Genomic DNA, 19,115 nt, shown 5'->3' with positions numbered 1-19,115 from the left:
CAGTCACATCTTACTTCTTCTGTGACTGGGTCACACCTTCAGACCAAGCTTTCTTCTTCCCAGAATTCTCATTGTTCTCATTGACCTGCCTCGACTTCCTGTCTTGTTGTCCTGCCTATACTTTCTGCCTGGCTACTGGACAATAAGTGTTTATTTAAAATAGAATTGACAGGATACAGACCACTGTCCCACAGCAGGGGATGTTGATTTTTCTCTGGAGTTTCAGAGAACTGCTGAGGTCAGGTGTCCTTATGACAGGGTTGGATTCCCTGTCAGGAATCCTTGAGTGGCCCATCATGAAGTGGTGAAAAAGAAGCACGGTGCACATCTGAGACCTCAAAATGTTGGACCTGAAAGAACTATACAATATCCGAAAGGTAGGGCTAACATACAGGGAACAGAACCAACACAGGTGAGACAAACTTTAAACACAATAATGGCTATACACCAGTGGAAAAGCCTCTGTAGGACAAAACAGCCAACTGAAGAAACCCACCCTGGATCTGAAACCAGAGCCAGTAAAAGAAACACACTCCAGTTCTGAGACCTGAGCCAGTGAAAAACATACCTTAGCCCTAAAGCCAGAACCAAAGAAACTTGCCCTCACTCTGAAACCAGTGCCAAAGAAACACACTTTGTCCCTAGAATCAGAGTCAGTAAAAGAAATATTCTTGCCCCCAAAACTAGAGCCAAATGCTTAAACAGTGAAAGAAACAAATTTTGGCTCTGAAATCAGTCATCTCTGCCCCTGATCAACTAAACTAACCAATCCCAGAGCAGGAAAAAACTAATCCTTCTCCCTGGTAAAACTCTGCCCCTAAGAAGTCCTATATAAGCTCTGTGCCTGTTCAGCTTGTGGCTACTTTTCTTCCACCCTGGTAGAGGCATACAAATAAATCTCTTGAACAAAGTTTGGGTGAAGAGCTTCTTTCACAGAGGCAGAGACTGAGGAAGCCTTCCCTTAGCAAGTCTTACTTGTTACAACTTCACCAGAGAGGTTTGAAGCCTAACAGAACAGGGCTGTAACACTTTAGTTGAGGAAAACTTCCCTTAGCAGAGCAGAGTTGCTACACTCTAGAGAGCCAGAGCCCACATGTACCAACGTTGCTGGGGAAGTCCTCTCTTGCAGGAGTAGAGCTGTCACTTTGGGGAAATCTTTCCGAGAGCACTGCAGTAAGTTTCTACTCTTATTGTGGTCTATGCTTTCCTTGGCTACCAACTGCCAGAGCCCTCTTCAACCTACTGTAACACTCAATATACCTTGGCTCCTGACGGCCACAGAACTCTTTACCTGAGTTGTAACACTTAGTATTCCTTGATTCCCAACTGCGCCTCTAAGTTGTGACACTTCTAATCTCTAAGCATTTGGGGGGCTTTATCATTCATGTCTAGTTTACCTCCTTAGTAATATGTCATATCCATGACTTCATAAATATGTCCCAAGAAAAATGCTGCCCAGTCCTGTGGCTCAGCTCAAATTTGCTCTATGAAAAATGTTCCTGAAACGTCAAAGCTCAACAATATTGTCTCCTCTTCAGAGTTCTATATTTCTATTTTTAGAGACAATTTGGGTAGTTTCAGTAGGATAAAAATATCTGTTCATGCTCTGACCATGCTGAATCATCAATTAAGTCCCCCTTTTTCTTGTTTATAATTTTTTAGATTGGTCTTATATTTGAATTAATTCATCATTACTTTTACTTTCTGTGATGTTTTACAATGCTTTAAATATTATTCTTTTTCATTGGTGTAATTTGTTTGTTGACAATTTTATACATGCACATATATTGAATTATTATTGCTCTCACTTATACCACATCTTTTCTCTCCACACTACATTTCCAATTAAAATGTGCGTATCTTTCATTTATTTTGGTCTGTGACCCCTTTTAAAGAGGATATCTCTGATCTTGAGTTTAGTTTGTAATTATCTGTTTGAGATTAGTAGGCTCATTTGCCAATACACAACTAAAGACAATGACTTTTCCTCTCCAAGATATTACAATAGCCAGTAGTTCATCCTGAACTCCCCTAGTGAAATAGTATATTCATAGCATTCCATCATACACAGTCTGTTGTCACTTTCTCATGTACTGACAGTGTGATGTTCTTTCCCATACTCCATTGCTCTTGCAGTACCCTGCCTGCCTGCCTTATCAAGTACATGGTTATGTGGAATTGCTTCTGAACTTTCTTTTTATCCCCACCTTACACCCAACCCATGACCTGGCCATTCAGGTGACTTCATTCAGTCTATCACTTTCTCTTCATGTTTTGGGATTTTTCAGATGCCTCTGGCTCTACTTTCCATTAATCTACAATAAAATCATTCTCCTCAACCATTAAGAAAATGCTTTCAGAGAAACTGTACAGGCTGTGCTGCAGGGTGGTGTAGAGTCACTCTCCCCTCCCACAGAAGGTGTCTGGGCAAGACCAGAAAGTTGCTAGGCATGCAGAAGTGGGGAATGTTTTCCACAGAACCTGGGGAAGGTCCCTGAAAACATTTTTCTCAGAAAAGGAAGGGGAATGGAAAGGCCCTTCTACTTCATCCAAGGTACAGATGCCCCACTGGGGATTGTGACAATGATGGCTATGAGTGGGAGCAGGAGATCTGTCTCACTGAGAAAGCTGTTGAGGCCATCAACAAGCCGAACCCAAATCCCAAATTCTTTGTCAACTTTGGCAACTGTATCCATGTCGTACTAGGAAATCCTTGGTGGAAAGAACAGACCAATGGCCAGCAGCAAGTACTAATGGCCATTAGACCAAGACATTGCAATGGTGCTGGTCAGTGGCAACCATGATTTGGGCAACGTTCCCACAGCTGAGACCATGGAGGATTACTGCCAGATATGCGGAGATGACTATTTCACCTTCTGAGTAGGGACTGTCCATGATGACTCCTAATGTTCTGCACTGAAGCAGTCCCAGGACCACTGACTGGATCAACAGCTGAGCATCACAGAGCAGCAGAGGTGCCAGCACTTCACTGTCTTCCAACATACCCCACTGTTACTGTAGAGCATTGATGAGGATGATGGCTGCTTCCACCTCACCAAGGTTGTGAGAAAGGAGATGGCAGCTCACTAGAGAAGGTATCAGAGTTGTGTTCTCAGGCCACTACCACAGGAATGCTGGGGGAACCCACTAGGATCTTGATATGGTGTTTTCATCAGCCATCAGGTACCAACTAGGCAGAAACCCATGGGCTTAATGGGCTGGGAATCACTGCTGAGAAAATTGTTCATCATTATTACAGCTTATATGAGCTGAGTAAGAGAGAAATTTAAGATGACCTAAAGGAGTTGATGAAAGAGTGATTCTCTATGTACCCACTCAGTTTCCATGCCCATAAACTTTCATCTTGCCAGAAGGTTCACAGTCTTTCATAGCAATGTCTGAGTATACTGGGCTAGTTTGTGAATGGATTTTCTTTTATGTAAATCAAAGTGCTGGTACCTATACTTAATTATATTCAAAAGATAGTCATCTTCCCTTTAAAAACCAAAAAAAGAAGGCTGTGGATATTTTTCAAATATGGTGTGAGACTTTCCACTCGATGTTTGGGTAAATTCTCATTATTGTGCAACTTTCAACTCTGATCTTGAACCCCACAGTTGCTGACAGCTTACAGTTAATACCCACTCTCTGCCTTCAATCCCAGTTCAGTACCCAAGTGTGATCTTCAAAAATTCTTTTACACAAACTGCATGTGTTTTTGTTAAATTGTCATCATGACTTCCCAGACTGCTGGGAAATCAAAGGTCCTTTTTCCTTTCCCGGAAGGCCAAATAGCACCACTCTGTCCCTGGGCCACATAGAGCTTCAAAGCCACCACTGGCTGGGAATTTCAAGACTTCTGTTACTGCTGATGGTATGAACACAGATGGTTCAGGTGAGGGTGTGTTTGCCTGATGTAGGTGGGTCATCTGTCTATGTGTTACTTTCATTGGTTAATAAAGAAATTGCCTCGGCTTTTTGATAGGGCAGGATTTAGATAGGTGGAGTAGATGGGACAGAATGCTGGGAGGAAGAAGGCAGTGAGGCAGATGCTATGGAGCCAACTTCCAGGTCATACATGCTGAATCTTTCCCAGTAAGCCACCACCTCGTGGTGCTACACAGATTATTAGAAATGGGTTAATCAAGATGTGAGAATTAGCTGATAAGAGGCTAGAACTAACGGGCCAGGCAGTATTTAAAAGAATGCAGTTTCCATGTTATTAATTCTGGGGCTAAGCTAGCCATGTGAAAGCTGGGCAGAACGAAAAGCAGGCCTGCTTGCCCATCACTACATTTCCCTTTCTGATGACAAGTGTCAACATCTTATAAAGACTCTATATTCCAGAGGACCAGAACAGAGGCTGTGAAATGAATTCCCTGTATAATCCATGTGTCTGCCCCTTTTATAATTTCCTGCTGCAAACTGCCAATAGCATTATGAGATCACAATGAACCTGGTAGGAAAACTAGACTTGATGCCGACTTCTCTCGGAACAAGACAGAACTGTCACTGAGCAAACTGTACCATGTTAATTGCGACAGAAATTCAATATCCCTGGACAAAAAAAAAATAGTGTGAGTTACTTAAAATAATACTTTTCATGGTGGAATCTGCTCTGTTGCCTCCTCTGGGAGCTTTGACCTCTATGACTTTTCCTCCATGCATCTTCTTGTCTGATGCTCAAGTAACCAGGGCTTCTATCTTCTGCCACAGAAATTTTGCAGTGTCCTGAAAAAGAAGTTTTGCATGGGGGAATCTTAAACTGAGTTTAAAAACCCACTTTTTATAAATGAACTACAAAGCCTAATGAATTGAAAAACTTTCATTTTAAAATGTTTTTGTCAATGTAGCAAAATCATGAGAAATTAAATAAAAAGATAATTTTATATGCAATTTCATATGGGACAAAAGATAAAAAAATTAATTGTTACAGATTGGTGACACATCAGAGTTTATTGTTAGGTAGCACAAGAAATTTAAATTTGCTTTTTAATGTGTGTCTTAGTGTTGCTATAAATGTGATGAAAAACCATGGCCAAAACCAAATTGGGGAGGAAAGGGTATATTTGGCATATGCTTCCACATAACTGTACATCATCAAAAGAAGAAAGGTCAGGATATCTAACAGGGCAGGAATTTGAAGGCAGCAGTTAATATAGAATACAAGGGAAGGCTTTACTTCTTGTGATCTTGTGATTAGCTTAATATGCTTTCTAGTGGATCCCTGGACCCAGGTGTGGCTTTACCTACAATGAGTTGAGCCCTCCCCCATCAATTAGTTACTAAGAAAATTATCTATAGGATTGTATACAGTATTATCTTATGGAGACATATTATCAGTTTACTCTCTCAGATGACTTTAGCTCATGTCAAATTGATATTAAACTAACTATCCTTGCCCCCAACTCTCATGATCCCCCCTTCCTGAGGTATAACCTGGAGATTCCCCTAAGCCTATTCCTCACTGCCTTGCCTGTCCCTTATCCCTTCCCCCTTCCCAGTCCCCACCCCCAACTCCCAAATTTCCCTGCTCTCCCAGCAGTTACAACCAGGAGCCCCTGTGCCCTGCTACTTCCTGTCTTACTGCCTCACTTCCCAGTGTATCCTCTCCTGCCAGCCCAGCCTGCCTGGAGATTGAAGTCTGCCAGGGGGCAGAGGTTGTCTACCACCAAGGCCTTCTGTGACAGGGGGTCAGCCCAGAAATGGAGGCAGCCCAGGAGGAGGGGGCAGAGCTCATCTACAGCTAGAAGCAGCAGGCTACCACATCCATGAGTGATAGTGGGAGCTTGGGAGTAGGGTAGGGACTGGGAGGAGGGGCGGGGTCACCCTGGGGTGACACAGGGGGACCTGAAGTGACCTCAGAGTACCTGATGTGAGGCTAGGGGATGGGGAATGGGGGCAGGGGACTGGAAATCGGGCCTGGAGTGACCTGGGGGTGACAGAATGGGACAGGACGTAACCTCTGCTGGGATTGGGGGTTTGCTGAATTCAGGATGACTGCCAGTGGACTGCCAGCTCTCTCTCCCTCTACAGTGAAACCCTGCCTCAGGAAACTGATGATTGACAGCTCCCTCTCTCCCCAAAATTAAGCCCCACCCCAAGGGAAAAAAAAAACAAGTAACTATCCCGATGTGAAATAGAACTAGAAAAGCTAGTTGATGTGGACTTTGCAGGTTTGTGAAACAGAGTGATTTCAAGGAATAACTTAGTATGCATTGTCTTTGCTTTTAAAAGGGAAGAGACTGAATAAGAAAGATTATAAATGATCATCCCAGAGTGTAGCAGACATTGATCTGGGAATTATTTAGTGTTCTTACAGAAAGAGACATGCTAGAGACTTCAAAAAGGCAGATAATAAGTTCCCTAAATTGAACTTGAGAAATAGAGGACAACCCTATATAAAGGCAACAATTTAGTTTTGACACTCAATATCTAGGTCCTTCCCCATAGATAATTAAACTCTGTTTATCAAAGGGTATTTTTACATTTCATTATTTTAAATTATAATTATAAATGTATGCATATATACTGAGCTACCTTTGTTCCCTTCTATGTATCTAACTTTCAATCAAATTTATATATCTGTCCATGGCTTGTACTGGTGATTTATCATGTAAAACCCAGGAGAAGAAAATAGAAAATATTTTGGCTTCAACATAAATTTCTTGCAGTTTCTAAAGAATTAAATCTCCAACTGTCCATCTTATATTCAAAGTTAGAAAGAAAAGTATGATTTTTATTCTTGCAGTAAGAAAACAAAACTACACTAAACAAAATAAAACAGAACCTCTCTATTTAAAGACACTAGAATAATTATATCATGTAGTCCCTTGGGGGAATGCTTTCTTAATAGCAACTTGTGTCTCTCAGGACTGGTAGAGCATCCCTATATACTTAGAGTTCCTGTGTTACTGAGATGAGCAAACACTGCAGCTGTCCACAGGCCTGATTTGCTGATTTGCATGTACCCAGAGCATAACCCCCTTAACAGACAGATTTTTAACTGACTGTTCACAGTCCCTGCAGGAGTCATCTCCAGTCAGGACACACCATAGCCATGAAAGCTCCTGCTCAGACTCTAGCAATTTTTTTACTCTGGCTCTCAGGTAAGTTGCACAGGATAGAAAATCTTTTCAGCACAGAGTAGACATCACTTTTTTTCTAATCAGGGAATCCTTATTATAACATTGTTAACTGTGTTATTTTTATTGGCTTCTTTTCTTACTGTCAGGTGCCAGATGTGACATTCAAGTGACACAGTCTCCTCCATTCCTGTCAGCATCTCTAGGAGACAAAGTGACTATCACTTGCCTGGCAAGTCAGGGCATCAACAATGAATTAAACTGGTACCAGCAGAAATCAGAAAAAGCTCCTACACTCTTGATCAAATATGCAAATAATTTGCAATCTGGTGTCCCATCAAGGTTCAGTGGCCAATATTCTGGAAAAAGTTTCACTCTAACCATTGGTAGCGTGGAGCCTGAAGATGTTGCAACTTATTTTTGTCTACAGCATTACAATACTCCTCACACAGTGATACAAGCCATGACATAAACCACCTAGGGAAGTAAGAGTTGGAGGCTGTGCTTCCTCATTTGCTACTACTCATATGCTTATTTGTTAAGACTTCTTGTATATCAAGAAATAGTTTTGTTTAAAAGTGTCCATATATCTATTTATCCTTCTTTCTCTGGTCCTCTGCCAGCATTCAGAGTGCATCTACCACAACAGATAATTAACTGGCTACCTCTGTGGTCTTTGGATAAGTCTGAAAGTTCAAAGAGACACTGCTGATGCTTCAATATGCATGTGATATACCACAGGAAAAGCTCAATCCTTGCCTCATATGGTTTACCACAGGTGCTGATGGATAGTGAGATTCGTTTCCTTTGACTTCAAATTTCAGTGATGAACAACTGCTGTGGAATAATGTTCTTGTACCCAGTAAAGATTTGATACTTGTATTTTAATAAGATGCTGATTGACCAGTAGCCAGAGAAAAAGTATAGGTGGGGCAACCTGGCTGGAAGTATAGGTGGGGAAAACAAAACAGGAGAATTCTGGGAAGAAAAAAAGAGTCAATTTGCAGTCACTACTCAGACAGAGAGGAAAATGAGATTGCCTCACTAATAAAAGATACCAAGTCATGTGGCTAACACAGACAAGAATTATGGGCTAATGTAAGCTAGAAGAGTTAATAAAAAGCCTGAACTAATAGGTCAACCAGTTTATGATTAATGGAAACCTCTGTGTCTTTCTTTGGGACTGAATGGCTGTAGAACCCGATGGGACAGAAAACCCCAGACAGAAAATGGCACCAATGTGAACAACTAAATCAAATTAAAACCTGAGAGAGTTTGGGAAGGAATTCTAGCACTAAAAGAAAAGAGTTAAGTACAGCTTTTTGGTAGCAGCATTTTATTGGGTGGGCTCTGTTTGCGAGAGGCAAGTGCATCTCATTTAAGAGAGATTTCCTGACTTGGCTTTAGCTGCAAAAACCCAGCAGCTCTTTTAAAAGGCCTCACAAAGAAAAACTTAAATAGTGTTTATGAATAGCTGACAGCATGCTTCTTGGTGGTCACAGGGACCATGAAACTCCATAGAGTTGTGGCAATTAATATGACTCTGACCAGTACCATGAGGCTATACTCTCAGAAAGCTAAGTAATGAGATAGATCCAACCGTCAAAGTCATGGCTTTAATTCTAGCCATACTGCAGAGCAAATTAAAGACTCATGTGATCAGAAAAAGAGATATACAGTAAATATGGATTCAAAGATGAAGAAAACCTCTAAACAGTTTACAGTGTGTTTAAAAATACGTAGGCTTGGGAGAGAAAAAAAAAAGGATAACGTCCTTAAAGAAAGGAAGAAAGGAAAGAAGGAAGGAAGGAAGGAAGGAAGGAAGGAAGGAAGGAAGGAAGGAAGGAAGAAAGAAAGGAAGGAAGGAAGAAAGAAAAGAGAGTAGTTGGGTGTGGTTGCACAGACCTTTAATCCCAGCACTTGGGAGGCAGAGGCAGGTGGATCTCTATGAGTTCAATGACAGCCTGGTCTACAGAGTGAGATTCAGGACAGCCAAAGATGTACATAAAAATCCTGTGTCAATAACACAAAAATTGATATTAAAAAGAAAAGAAATAAAGTTTAAAATAAAGCCACATGAAGATGGAAAATAAACAGAGAGTCTGAATACTATATATTATTGTGTTGTCCTTGAATTGTATGACTGCTGAGGAAGGAGCTGCTAAACAACATTTGATTATCAATGCTGCTGGATTAATCCAACACATGTATTTTGAAAATGCCTTGACTTCTTATAATTAATATCAGTCCATAATTCTTGTCTGTGTTAGTCACGTGGCGTGGTATCTTTTTAGGCGAGGCAGTCACATCTTGCTTTCTCCAATGCTGGTTCACGACTGCAGACTGAAACTTCCCTTCCCTCTTTCCAGAATTCTTGTTGCCACCCATCCACTTCCTGCTTGGTTGCCATCATCCTACCTATATTTCGGACTGGCTACTGGTCAATCAGCATTTATTAAAAGTAATACAAGTGACAGGATAAAAGACCATTGTTCCACAGTACTTTCCCCTAAAACAAACAAAAAAAAGAGCTCTGAATCTAATATCCTTGGTTTAGCATTTCTTCTGACCATTATCCATAACAACTTGTAACCAATATTCTAAACAAAGGAAAATATCCATAGGTAATTACTGGAAAAGATATTAAAAGGAATTTTAGGCAAAGATCAAAGGCATTCAGGCAGTACAAGAACATAAAGCAATTGACAAACCCTCAGAGGTACTGAAGGCCCTGCCTTTAAAATGGTTAACTGAAAAAAAAAATAAGCATTAAACAGTGGCCTTTAACAACAACAACAACATCAAAGCTGCAGGATATAAAACACCTGGTCCATATCTTCTAATAGACTGAGAATTATTATAAGTAGGCACTGTGAAGGCAATTTTTTCTCTATCCTTTTCTTGTAAAGGCATAGTGAAGAAACAATCCTTTAAATCAATAACTATGAGAGGCCATCCCTTTGGTTACAGAGGGCCTATATGTTGAATAATCTTGTTGATAGACCTTAGATCTGTCACCATTCTCCATTTTCCAGATTTCTTTTTAATAACAAATACAGGAGAATTCATAGGGCTGGTAGATTATTCTATATGATGAGCATCTAGTTGCTCTTGTACCAGCTGTTCTAAAGCCTGCAACTTTTTCTCAGCTAGAGGCCCTGCTTAACCCATATTGGTTTCTCAGTTAACCATTTTAGAGGTAGGGCTGTTGGTACCTCTGAAGGTTTATCAATTGCTTTGTGTTCTTATATAGCCCAAATGGCTGGTGTTCATTGTATGTAATATCTTCTAATATTTTCCTCAGAAAAATAAGTTTTGGGGGCTGCAGGAATGTTAATCTGGGTATTCCATTGCTGCAATAGGTCAAAACCCCACAAATTCACTGCAATATTAGCTATATATGACCTTAGTCTTCTTTTTTGTTCCTCTGGCCCTACCCATCTCATGCTTTGTTTTTACCAAAGATAGGGTTTCAATTCCCAGCAACTGAACATCTACCTCTTGAAGATGCCAATTCAGATACCAAGATTCTGGAGTAATGATACTTACATCTACACCTGCATCTAATAAGCATTCAATATAAATGTCATTTATACAAATTCTTATCTTTGTTCTTTGACCATTTATAGAAGTCTGCCAAAGTATATGTTTCCTCTGTCCTACTGGAGTTTTGACTCATCCTCCACATTTAATCCATCATTCAGACCTGTAGTGATTTTCAGAGCAGGTATTGGATTTTTAAATTTTCCTGGCAAGACACGTTCTCCACAGTAACTGGAAATGACAGGACCACAGTCATCATGGGGCCCGTGAGAGGCCCTCCCATAGTATTTCCAAATTGTATCTGGATGCGTTGTCTATCTGTCATTGACCTACATTCATTGGTCCAATGTTGATAGTTGCCACACCTCCTACTTATGCCTGGAGGCTGAGTCATCCTATTTTTGCCATTCCCAGAGGTGGCATTATTCCTAAAAATCCAATGTCTACATTCACTTTTCAGATGTCCCATTCTACCATAATTAAAACATTTGATATTTTGATGTCTTCTCTTACCATTGGAAATTGCTTCTCCTACCCATGCTTCAGTAACATAGTCAAGTGTCTCGACATTCATTGTATACCATACCTATTTATCCATGGGTGCTGCTCTGATCTTTAAAGGTCCAATGGTGTGGGAGAATTGTCTGTATTCTGTCAATCATGTTATAAATAAACACTGATTGGCCAGGCAGGAAATATAGGTGGGAAAACCAGACAGGAAATAGAAATGATGTAATGAGAACAGGAGAATTCTGGGAAGGAGAAAGCTGATTCCTCCCACTCCTGCCCAGACCACCAAAGCAGCAGGATGTGATCTGCCTCACTGAAAAAAGGTACTAAGTCACATAGCTAACGTAGATCAGAAAAATGGGTTAATCAAGATGTGATAGTTAGCCAGTGAGAGGCTAGAGATAATGGGCCAATCAGCTTATAATTTATGGAGACCTATGTGTGATTTTCTTTGGGGCTAAACAGTTTTGGGGTACCTGGTGGGAGGACAAAAACCCCAACAACAAACAGGACCCCCCTCTATGTTACAGTCCAAGGATCCATTTGCACTCAATGTTGGCATTCTCATAATTCAAAGATTCAATTATTATACATCTAGCTTCTGGGTCAGTTATCCCTACTTGTAAAGCCCTAGTTATTATTTGCAAAAAGTCACTAAAATGTTCTCTCTGACCCTGTTTAACCCTAAGATATAATTCAACTCCCTTTCCTAGTTCGTGAATCTTGGCCCAAGCCTTTAAGCATGCTGTGGCCCATAGGGACAAGGTGTCGTCATCATAAAGAACTTGATCATGATGATCAAAGTCCTTCACCTAGAATTTATCTAGGGAAATCTCAAGTCATTTTGCTTTTTGTTGTTGTTCTAAAATTCTTGATTCTTATTTTGAAAAGCACCTCCAAAGCAATTGTGATCCACTTTCTAGGTCTTCTGAGATTAACTGAGCCCAATCTTGAGGCATGGCTTTGCTACTGAAAGCCCACATTTTGATCATTTCTCTTACAAAGGATGAATGTTGTCCATAGGCTACAATTGCTTGTTTAATTTCTTGTAGATGAGTCATACATATGGGCTCCCATGTATATTCCTTGACAATCTTAAGGTACATGGAACCAGAATTTTTTTTTTCTCATGTTCTTACTGGAAAGGCAGGCAGAACTCTGGTGAAGCTATCCCAGATATTTTTATGTACTGATGAGGTTAAATTTTGCCTCTTTACATTTTGTTCCTGGTCATCAAATTTTCTCAATCTTTTCAAATCTGTTCACCACTGCTTTTATAACATCTGGATCTCCTGTCCAGTGTTCTGCTCTAATGTCCTCATTGATGATTCCAATGTAGGAAGTCTGTCCAGTAGAGATGATGTCTCATCCTTGGACATAATCTTTATAGTATGCATATTACCTTCCTGGAGAGACATTCAATCAATCAATCAGTCATATTCCTTTGATGGAGTTTGATTAATACCTTCAGCAGTGCGAATTCTCTCAAACAGTGTTTCAGCACCCACTGTCATTGATTGAGTGTTATGTGTCAATCTGGCTGTATCCTTCTCCAGAGTGCTGAATTTTCCTTTATATAGATAACTATCAGTCTGTACTGCTTCCAAAAGTATCTCAGTTGACTGAGTTTTGTTAGTTAAATTGGCCATCTCCTTCTTCAGATTTCCAGTCCCTTTCCTGAAAGTGTGGTTTTAGTCTTAAAAATGCCTCATTCCTAGCCTTATTGTCAAAGCATTTTTTAAGAAAAAAATATCGAGTACAAGACTAATCCCCAGAAACAAAAATAGTGATGTAGAAGGGACATCATATAAGTCTTGTTAAAAACTCGCACATGGTGTAAGAGGATATTGAAACCTTGGATGAATAGATTGTCTGATATATTGCCCCCTTAAATTAGCTACTTATGCTCTATATGTAGGATATAATAACTTACCTGTGGTTCAATTAGCTGGATCAGGTGCAATAACTGTAACTTGCCAGTTTCAGGCCACCTACAAAACTAACTCAGTGAGGTGCAGTGGTGCACATGAATTCATGTGGCCGGTTTGAAATCTGAGTTTAAAATGAAATGCTCAAAGATAAATCACCGACCGTGTGCTCTGCAGATGACTTTAGAGCAATGGAATAGGCAAATGCAAACAACTCGTTAGAATGCTACAGAACAGCTGGCTCAGATGGGGAAAGGCTGTGTCTCACCCAAATGTCTGTGGTGCTCCCTGGTGGGAGGCAAATGGTAGGGTGTGTGGATACTTGAAGCCAATCTGGATCATGAAAAGAGAAAAAAACTGTGGCTGATCCATAGAAAAGCTGCTGCACAGGATTCTATATGAACTACTGGCTCCATGCACTGGCCATGGCCAGTTGGGGGTGGCTAGTGCCAAGCTGGTCACACTCCCAACTGACAGTGGGCAGTCGAGCCAGGAGTTCTAAAACCAAACATTTGGCACTAGATAATGCTGCAAAACAATTTCACACCAGTTCAGAAGAACGGATAATATAAAGTGTTATTTATTTGAGGGGAAATATTACAGATCACCATCTCAAACAACAGTCCTCTTATTGCAAACAGAGAGTCTAGCAGCTGGAGTGGGAGCCAGAAGCAAGCGAGAGATTGCACAGTTCCTACTGCTTTTTAAATTATAAGAGATCATGCTCAAGTGGGCTGGTATCTTAAAGGCTAATGGCTAAAGGAGCAGAATGTGCTCCCACAGCACTGTATTAGTTGTTAAAAAGAAATCTAAAAAATGGAAAATGGTGACATATCTTAGCACTATCAACAAGGTTATTTAAACTATGGAACATCTACAGTCTGAAATTCCTCTGCCTTCTTTGTTACCAAAGGGATGGCCTCTCATAGTAATTGATTTAAAGAATTGTTTCTTCTCTATACTTTTACAAAAAAGGTATAGAGAAAAATTTTCCTTCACTGTGTCTGCTTATATTAATTATCAGCCTACTCAGAGATGCTAATGGACTGTCCTCCCACAGGAAATGCTCAGTAACCACAGCCTGTGCTAATACTGTGTTAGTCAACCATTGAAAATCATGTGTAAGAAATTTCCTAAGTCTACAATCTACCATTATATGAATGACATCTTGTTATCTGATTTAGATACAGATAATTTCAAAAGAATTTTTAAAGAAGTAAAAAAAAAGTTTTGCCTAAACAAGGATTACAAATTGTTCCTCACATTTCTTGCTTAATATTTTTTCTGTTGGTTGCAATTTTATTCTTGATATGCATTTCTAATGTATATAGTTTTGTATTGGGTTTGGCTTGCTCTTATTTAGACAAAAGTTAGAGGTTATGGAGAATCTTTGTCAACCAATTATCTTTCAGAGGTGGGACCAAGTTAGAAGTATGGCTTCTTGGGACCCAGAAAAAAATGTTGTGTGGCCTAGGTATGCTGTCTCTATGTTTCTTTCACAGCAAAGCTGAACTTGGACTTCCATTTCTGTTTCATGTATTTGCCCATTATAATAAACAAAATATGATTGTTTTATCTTAAAAAAAACAATTCTGGTTATTTATAGACCTGAGATGATTCAACAGCCAGTCGCCAGGCAGAAAGTATAGGTGGAGAGATCAGGCAGAAAGTATAGGTGGGGAAACCAGAACTGGAGAATTCTGGAAAGAGGAAAGAGTCAATTTGCAATCATTACCCAGATACTGAAGAAGCAAGATGAGACTTCCTCACTCATAAAAGGTACCAAGCCACGTGGCTAACACAGACAAGAATTATGGGATAATGTAAGGTATAAGAGGTAACAAGAAGCCTGAACTAATAGGTCAACCAGTTTATGATCAATGGAGACCTCTGTGTGTTTCTTTGGGACTGAATGGCTACAGGACCGGATGGAACAGAAAACCTCGGTCAACAAACAACTTTCAAGAGACAGAGAAAGATAAATACTAGCAGACAATAACATTCCAGAATTATTCTGAGGGTGTGTTCAGACATGATAATATCATGAGAGAGACACTATACTTAATATAGCAACCCCTTAATTATTTTTAATATGAAAACATTGTGGAGAGCTGGTGAAATGTACAAGACTAGGCCTACATTTGGACTTTATTCTAGTGACATGTTTCTTGGTCTGACTAGGACCAGAGCTTACTGCCTCTTTTCTGTCATGGGATTAATCACATATACCAGGTACTTATGCCATCATAATGTTCTGAATCATAAACTATTCAAATTAACAAAACTGATGTGGACAGAAATATTTTAAATGTTTCTAAAGAACTGGAGTGTATATTAATATGTAGCCTACTTGTATTTCCTTCTATCCATTTTACTCTGGAAAATGAGCATAAAAACATGGTTGTTTTTGCTCATTTGCATCATTAATGATGCAATTGTTTGTAGAGTGACTTATTCTACCATTCATTGATTCCTTGCTTATTATTTGTGTCAGTAATTTATTAAATATTCCTCACAGAGAAGACTAAAAATGTATCCATTAACACATTAAAGAAAACTCAGAGGGCAACCAAAATACATTTGTTGCCCATTAAAGAATGAAAGCAGAAACTCACTCTTAGTTCCAATCATTTGGCAGACATACCACTGCTAGGGAAAGATATAATTCTCCCACTTATAGGCTACTAATGAGTGGATATCTAGTGTCTTGAAGACAAGAATCCACCAATGTATCATCTGACCATTTGGTTACTGTATAAAGGCTCACCAACAAACAAAATGTGTCCACATTTCAGAATATAAAATCAACATCCAAAAATATGCAGAGTACTAGTAAATGATAACAGTGATGAATGGAAAAATAAATTAAAAATACTCTATGATTGAGAGTAAAGAGGAGAGGAGAAGAGTAGAGGAGGTGGGCTAAGTAATATATTTAACTGCAGGAGTAAAATGCCTTATTCTAGTTATGTTTCTGTCCATGTGATAAAATATTAACTACCAAATTGGCCTATATGTCCAGAAGGACTTACAGATCATCATTGACTGAAGAAGTAAGGGCAAGAAGTCAAAAAAGGAACTTGGAAAGAGCAGTTAAAGTAGTAACCCAGAAGGAATACTGCATACTGGCAGTACCTCAGGGTTTACTGTTTTCTTTCTTATACATTTCAGTGCCACTTGACTAGAGATGTCACCACTGTCAGTCAATAGGACCCTTCCATATCAATTATCACTCAAGAAAATGTTTCATAGATTATCCCATATATTGTTTGTAATTAAATTTCAAGCATTTGATTTTTATCAATAAAGACTTGTGTGCCAGAAAAATGTTTCACAGATTTACCCATATGTTAATTTTAATGAAATTTCAATCATTTTATTTTACCAATACTCAGGATCAAGAGAGTGGGGTGAAAACCCAATAGCAAAGAGAAACAGAGAAAACATTCAGCTGCTTTCTCTTATGATGCCATCCCAAAAAAAGCTTTCTTCTATGATGGTTCAAACAAAACTACTCCAACTGACAGGATGTCCTTCCCATCTACTTTCTCTGCAACTCTCTCTCTCTCTCTCTCTCTCTCTCTCTCTCTCTCTCTCTCTCTCTCTCTCTCTCTCTCTCTGTGTGTGTGTGTGTTTGTGTATGTGTATCTCTCTCTTTCTCTTTCTGTCTTCCTGAGTCCCTCTTACATGCTATATTTTTTTGTCACCTGGTTGCTTCCCTTGCCTCTTGACCTATGATTGTCTTTATTTAATCTGTTTACAATATTCAACAAAATTCATTTTGATTAAAGTTGTGCTAGGGCTGAGCTACACTTCATATAGAAACAGTTTTTTTCAATAAATAACACGATATCTGGATCTACATCTATATCAAATCACCAGTGTGATCAAATGTCCTGTAACATTCCCCATTTTAATCTCAATAAAAAGGAAAATTTAACTCTAATGGAGGTCCTTCTGTCTATTTGTTGCTTTTATTGGTTAATGAATAAAAAACTACTTTGTATCTATGACAAGGAAGAACAGAACTAGGCGGGGAAAGCTAGGCTGTATACTGGGAGAAAGGGTGAAGTCAATGAGGCAGACAGATGCTGGGAACTTTACAAATTAAGCCACAGCCACATGGTGACATAAAGATTAATAAAAATTGGTTAAATTAATATAAGAGTTAGCCAATAAGAAGCTAGAGCTAATGGGCCAAGCAGTGATTTAATTAATACAGTTTCTGTATGATTATTTTGGGACTGAGCAGCCAGGAACCAACAAGTAGCCTCCTCCAACACTCTAACATAGTAAAGTTGTTTACAATAATGAAGGTATTCTGCCAGGTCTTCCATAATGTCCAGCTCAGTTGTATTTGCCAGTATTATGATTAAATATTTATGAGTTCAAAGTTATACCAAATGTTTGTGACAGTCTCATATGAACTCAGTGATTTAAATTTCCTGAGCAGTCTAGTTTTAAGCTGATCTTTGGGTAGTGTTTGTCAGTTTAGTGGTATTTCCATAATCCATGTGAAAGAAAGAGCCATGATCCAATTCTACTGCCAACTTTAACTTTTAACTGAAGTAAGACCACATAAAGATGTCTTTTTGTCTATAGAGGGCAGCAGAAACAAGCACTTGGGAAATTTTATCTTGCTGGAGGTGGGAAATAACCATTTGACCAATTTGCTCTTTTTCTTGGAACATTTTCTCTTGATGATATATATGGTAATTTTCTTCAGATGTCTCAATTGTCCGTTGGTCTCTATATATTTTGGTTGAATGCTTTTATACTTCTGGAAAACAAAAGCAAAACCCTGCACCCGTCTTGCTATGGGGGGAGGGGTTCCTTTTTAGCAGGCTATTTTTGTCCTAGGGCAAAATGACGTTTGGCAACAGAAAAAGTATAATCTTCAAATTTAAAATATTAAAATTAATTGTATGTGTGCATGTAAATATATCTATATTCCCCTTTCTCTTTATATACATATTCAAGGTTTAAGTGTATTTAATTTTAGATCTCAAATGGCATTCACTTTGAATTTCAGCCTGCATTTTGAAGTGACTTTTAAATCTCAAGCACTGTAAATCTATGTGCTTGCCTCTGCCTCCCACATGTTGGAATGAAAGGCATATGCCTTCTAAATGCTGGGATTAAAGTGTGAACCCCAGCTTGGTTATGGATTCCTATAATAGTTATTCTCATAGGGTTGTGCTGGTTTGAATTGGTTCTCCATTTGCCCTTATTTTTTTAATTCAAGTTTTTAAACTGTGTAATTTGTCGTACTTACTGATTTATTGTGAATTAATTCACTGTCAAGTTTTAGTATTATAGTATTTTTTTAACTTTTTCATGTTTTTATTTTATTTTCTTTTTTTAATTGATTAATTAATGTATTTAATTATTAAAGATTTCTGCCTCTTCCCCACCACCACCTCCCACTTCCCCCTCCCTCCCCCAATCAAGTCTTCCTCCCTCCTCAGCCCAAAGAGCAATCAGGTTTCCCTGCCCTGTGGGAGGTCCAAGGACCACCCACCTCCATCCAGGTCTATTAAGGTGAGCATCCAAACTACCTAGGCTCCCACAAAGCCTGGGAGGATCAACATAGTAAAAATGGCAATTCTACCAAAAGCAATCTATAGATTCAATGCAATCCCCATCAAAATCCAAACACAATTCTTCACAGATCTGGAGAAGAAAATAATCAACTTTATATGGAAAAACAAAAAACCCAGGATAGCCAAAACAATCTTATACAATAAAGGATTGTCTGGAGGCGTTACCATCCCTGACTTCAAACTCTATTACAGAGCTACAGTATTGAAAACAGCTTGGTACTGGTATAAAAACAGAGAAGTCGACCAATGGAATCGAATAGAAGACCCTGACTTTAGCCCACAAACCTATGAACACCTGATTTTCGATAAAGTATTATAGTATTAATTAAACATGATGCCAATTTGGCCACTATTTTACTATTTATAGACATTTTCTCTGTCTTTCCTGTAGAGCTACATAGAAATCTGTGTCTTTGCTAAGTTTTGAAAGGTTTTGCTATGTCCAC

General features: G+C 39.1%; 1 pseudogene and 1 gene segment (V, D, J or C); both read left to right on the top strand.

The window, feature by feature from the left end:
* Positions 1 to 341: 341 nt before the first annotated feature.
* LOC130878931 (serine/threonine-protein phosphatase CPPED1-like) lies at positions 342 to 3,320 on the top strand (annotated as a pseudogene).
* A 3,710-nt stretch (positions 3,321 to 7,030) lies between these two features.
* Positions 7,031 to 7,557, top strand: LOC130878802 (immunoglobulin kappa variable 1-39-like). The segment is given in 2 exon segments: positions 7,031 to 7,109; positions 7,235 to 7,557. Coding segments are annotated over 2 exon segments (372 nt in total).
* The last annotated feature ends 11,558 nt before the right edge of the window (positions 7,558 to 19,115 follow it).

The sequence above is a fragment of the Chionomys nivalis genome, chromosome 1 (assembly GCF_950005125.1).
Source record: "Chionomys nivalis chromosome 1, mChiNiv1.1, whole genome shotgun sequence".
Classification (NCBI taxonomy): domain Eukaryota; kingdom Metazoa; phylum Chordata; class Mammalia; order Rodentia; family Cricetidae; genus Chionomys; species Chionomys nivalis.
Note: the sequence above shows the minus strand (reverse complement) of the source record. Positions and strands in the feature narration are given on the sequence as shown.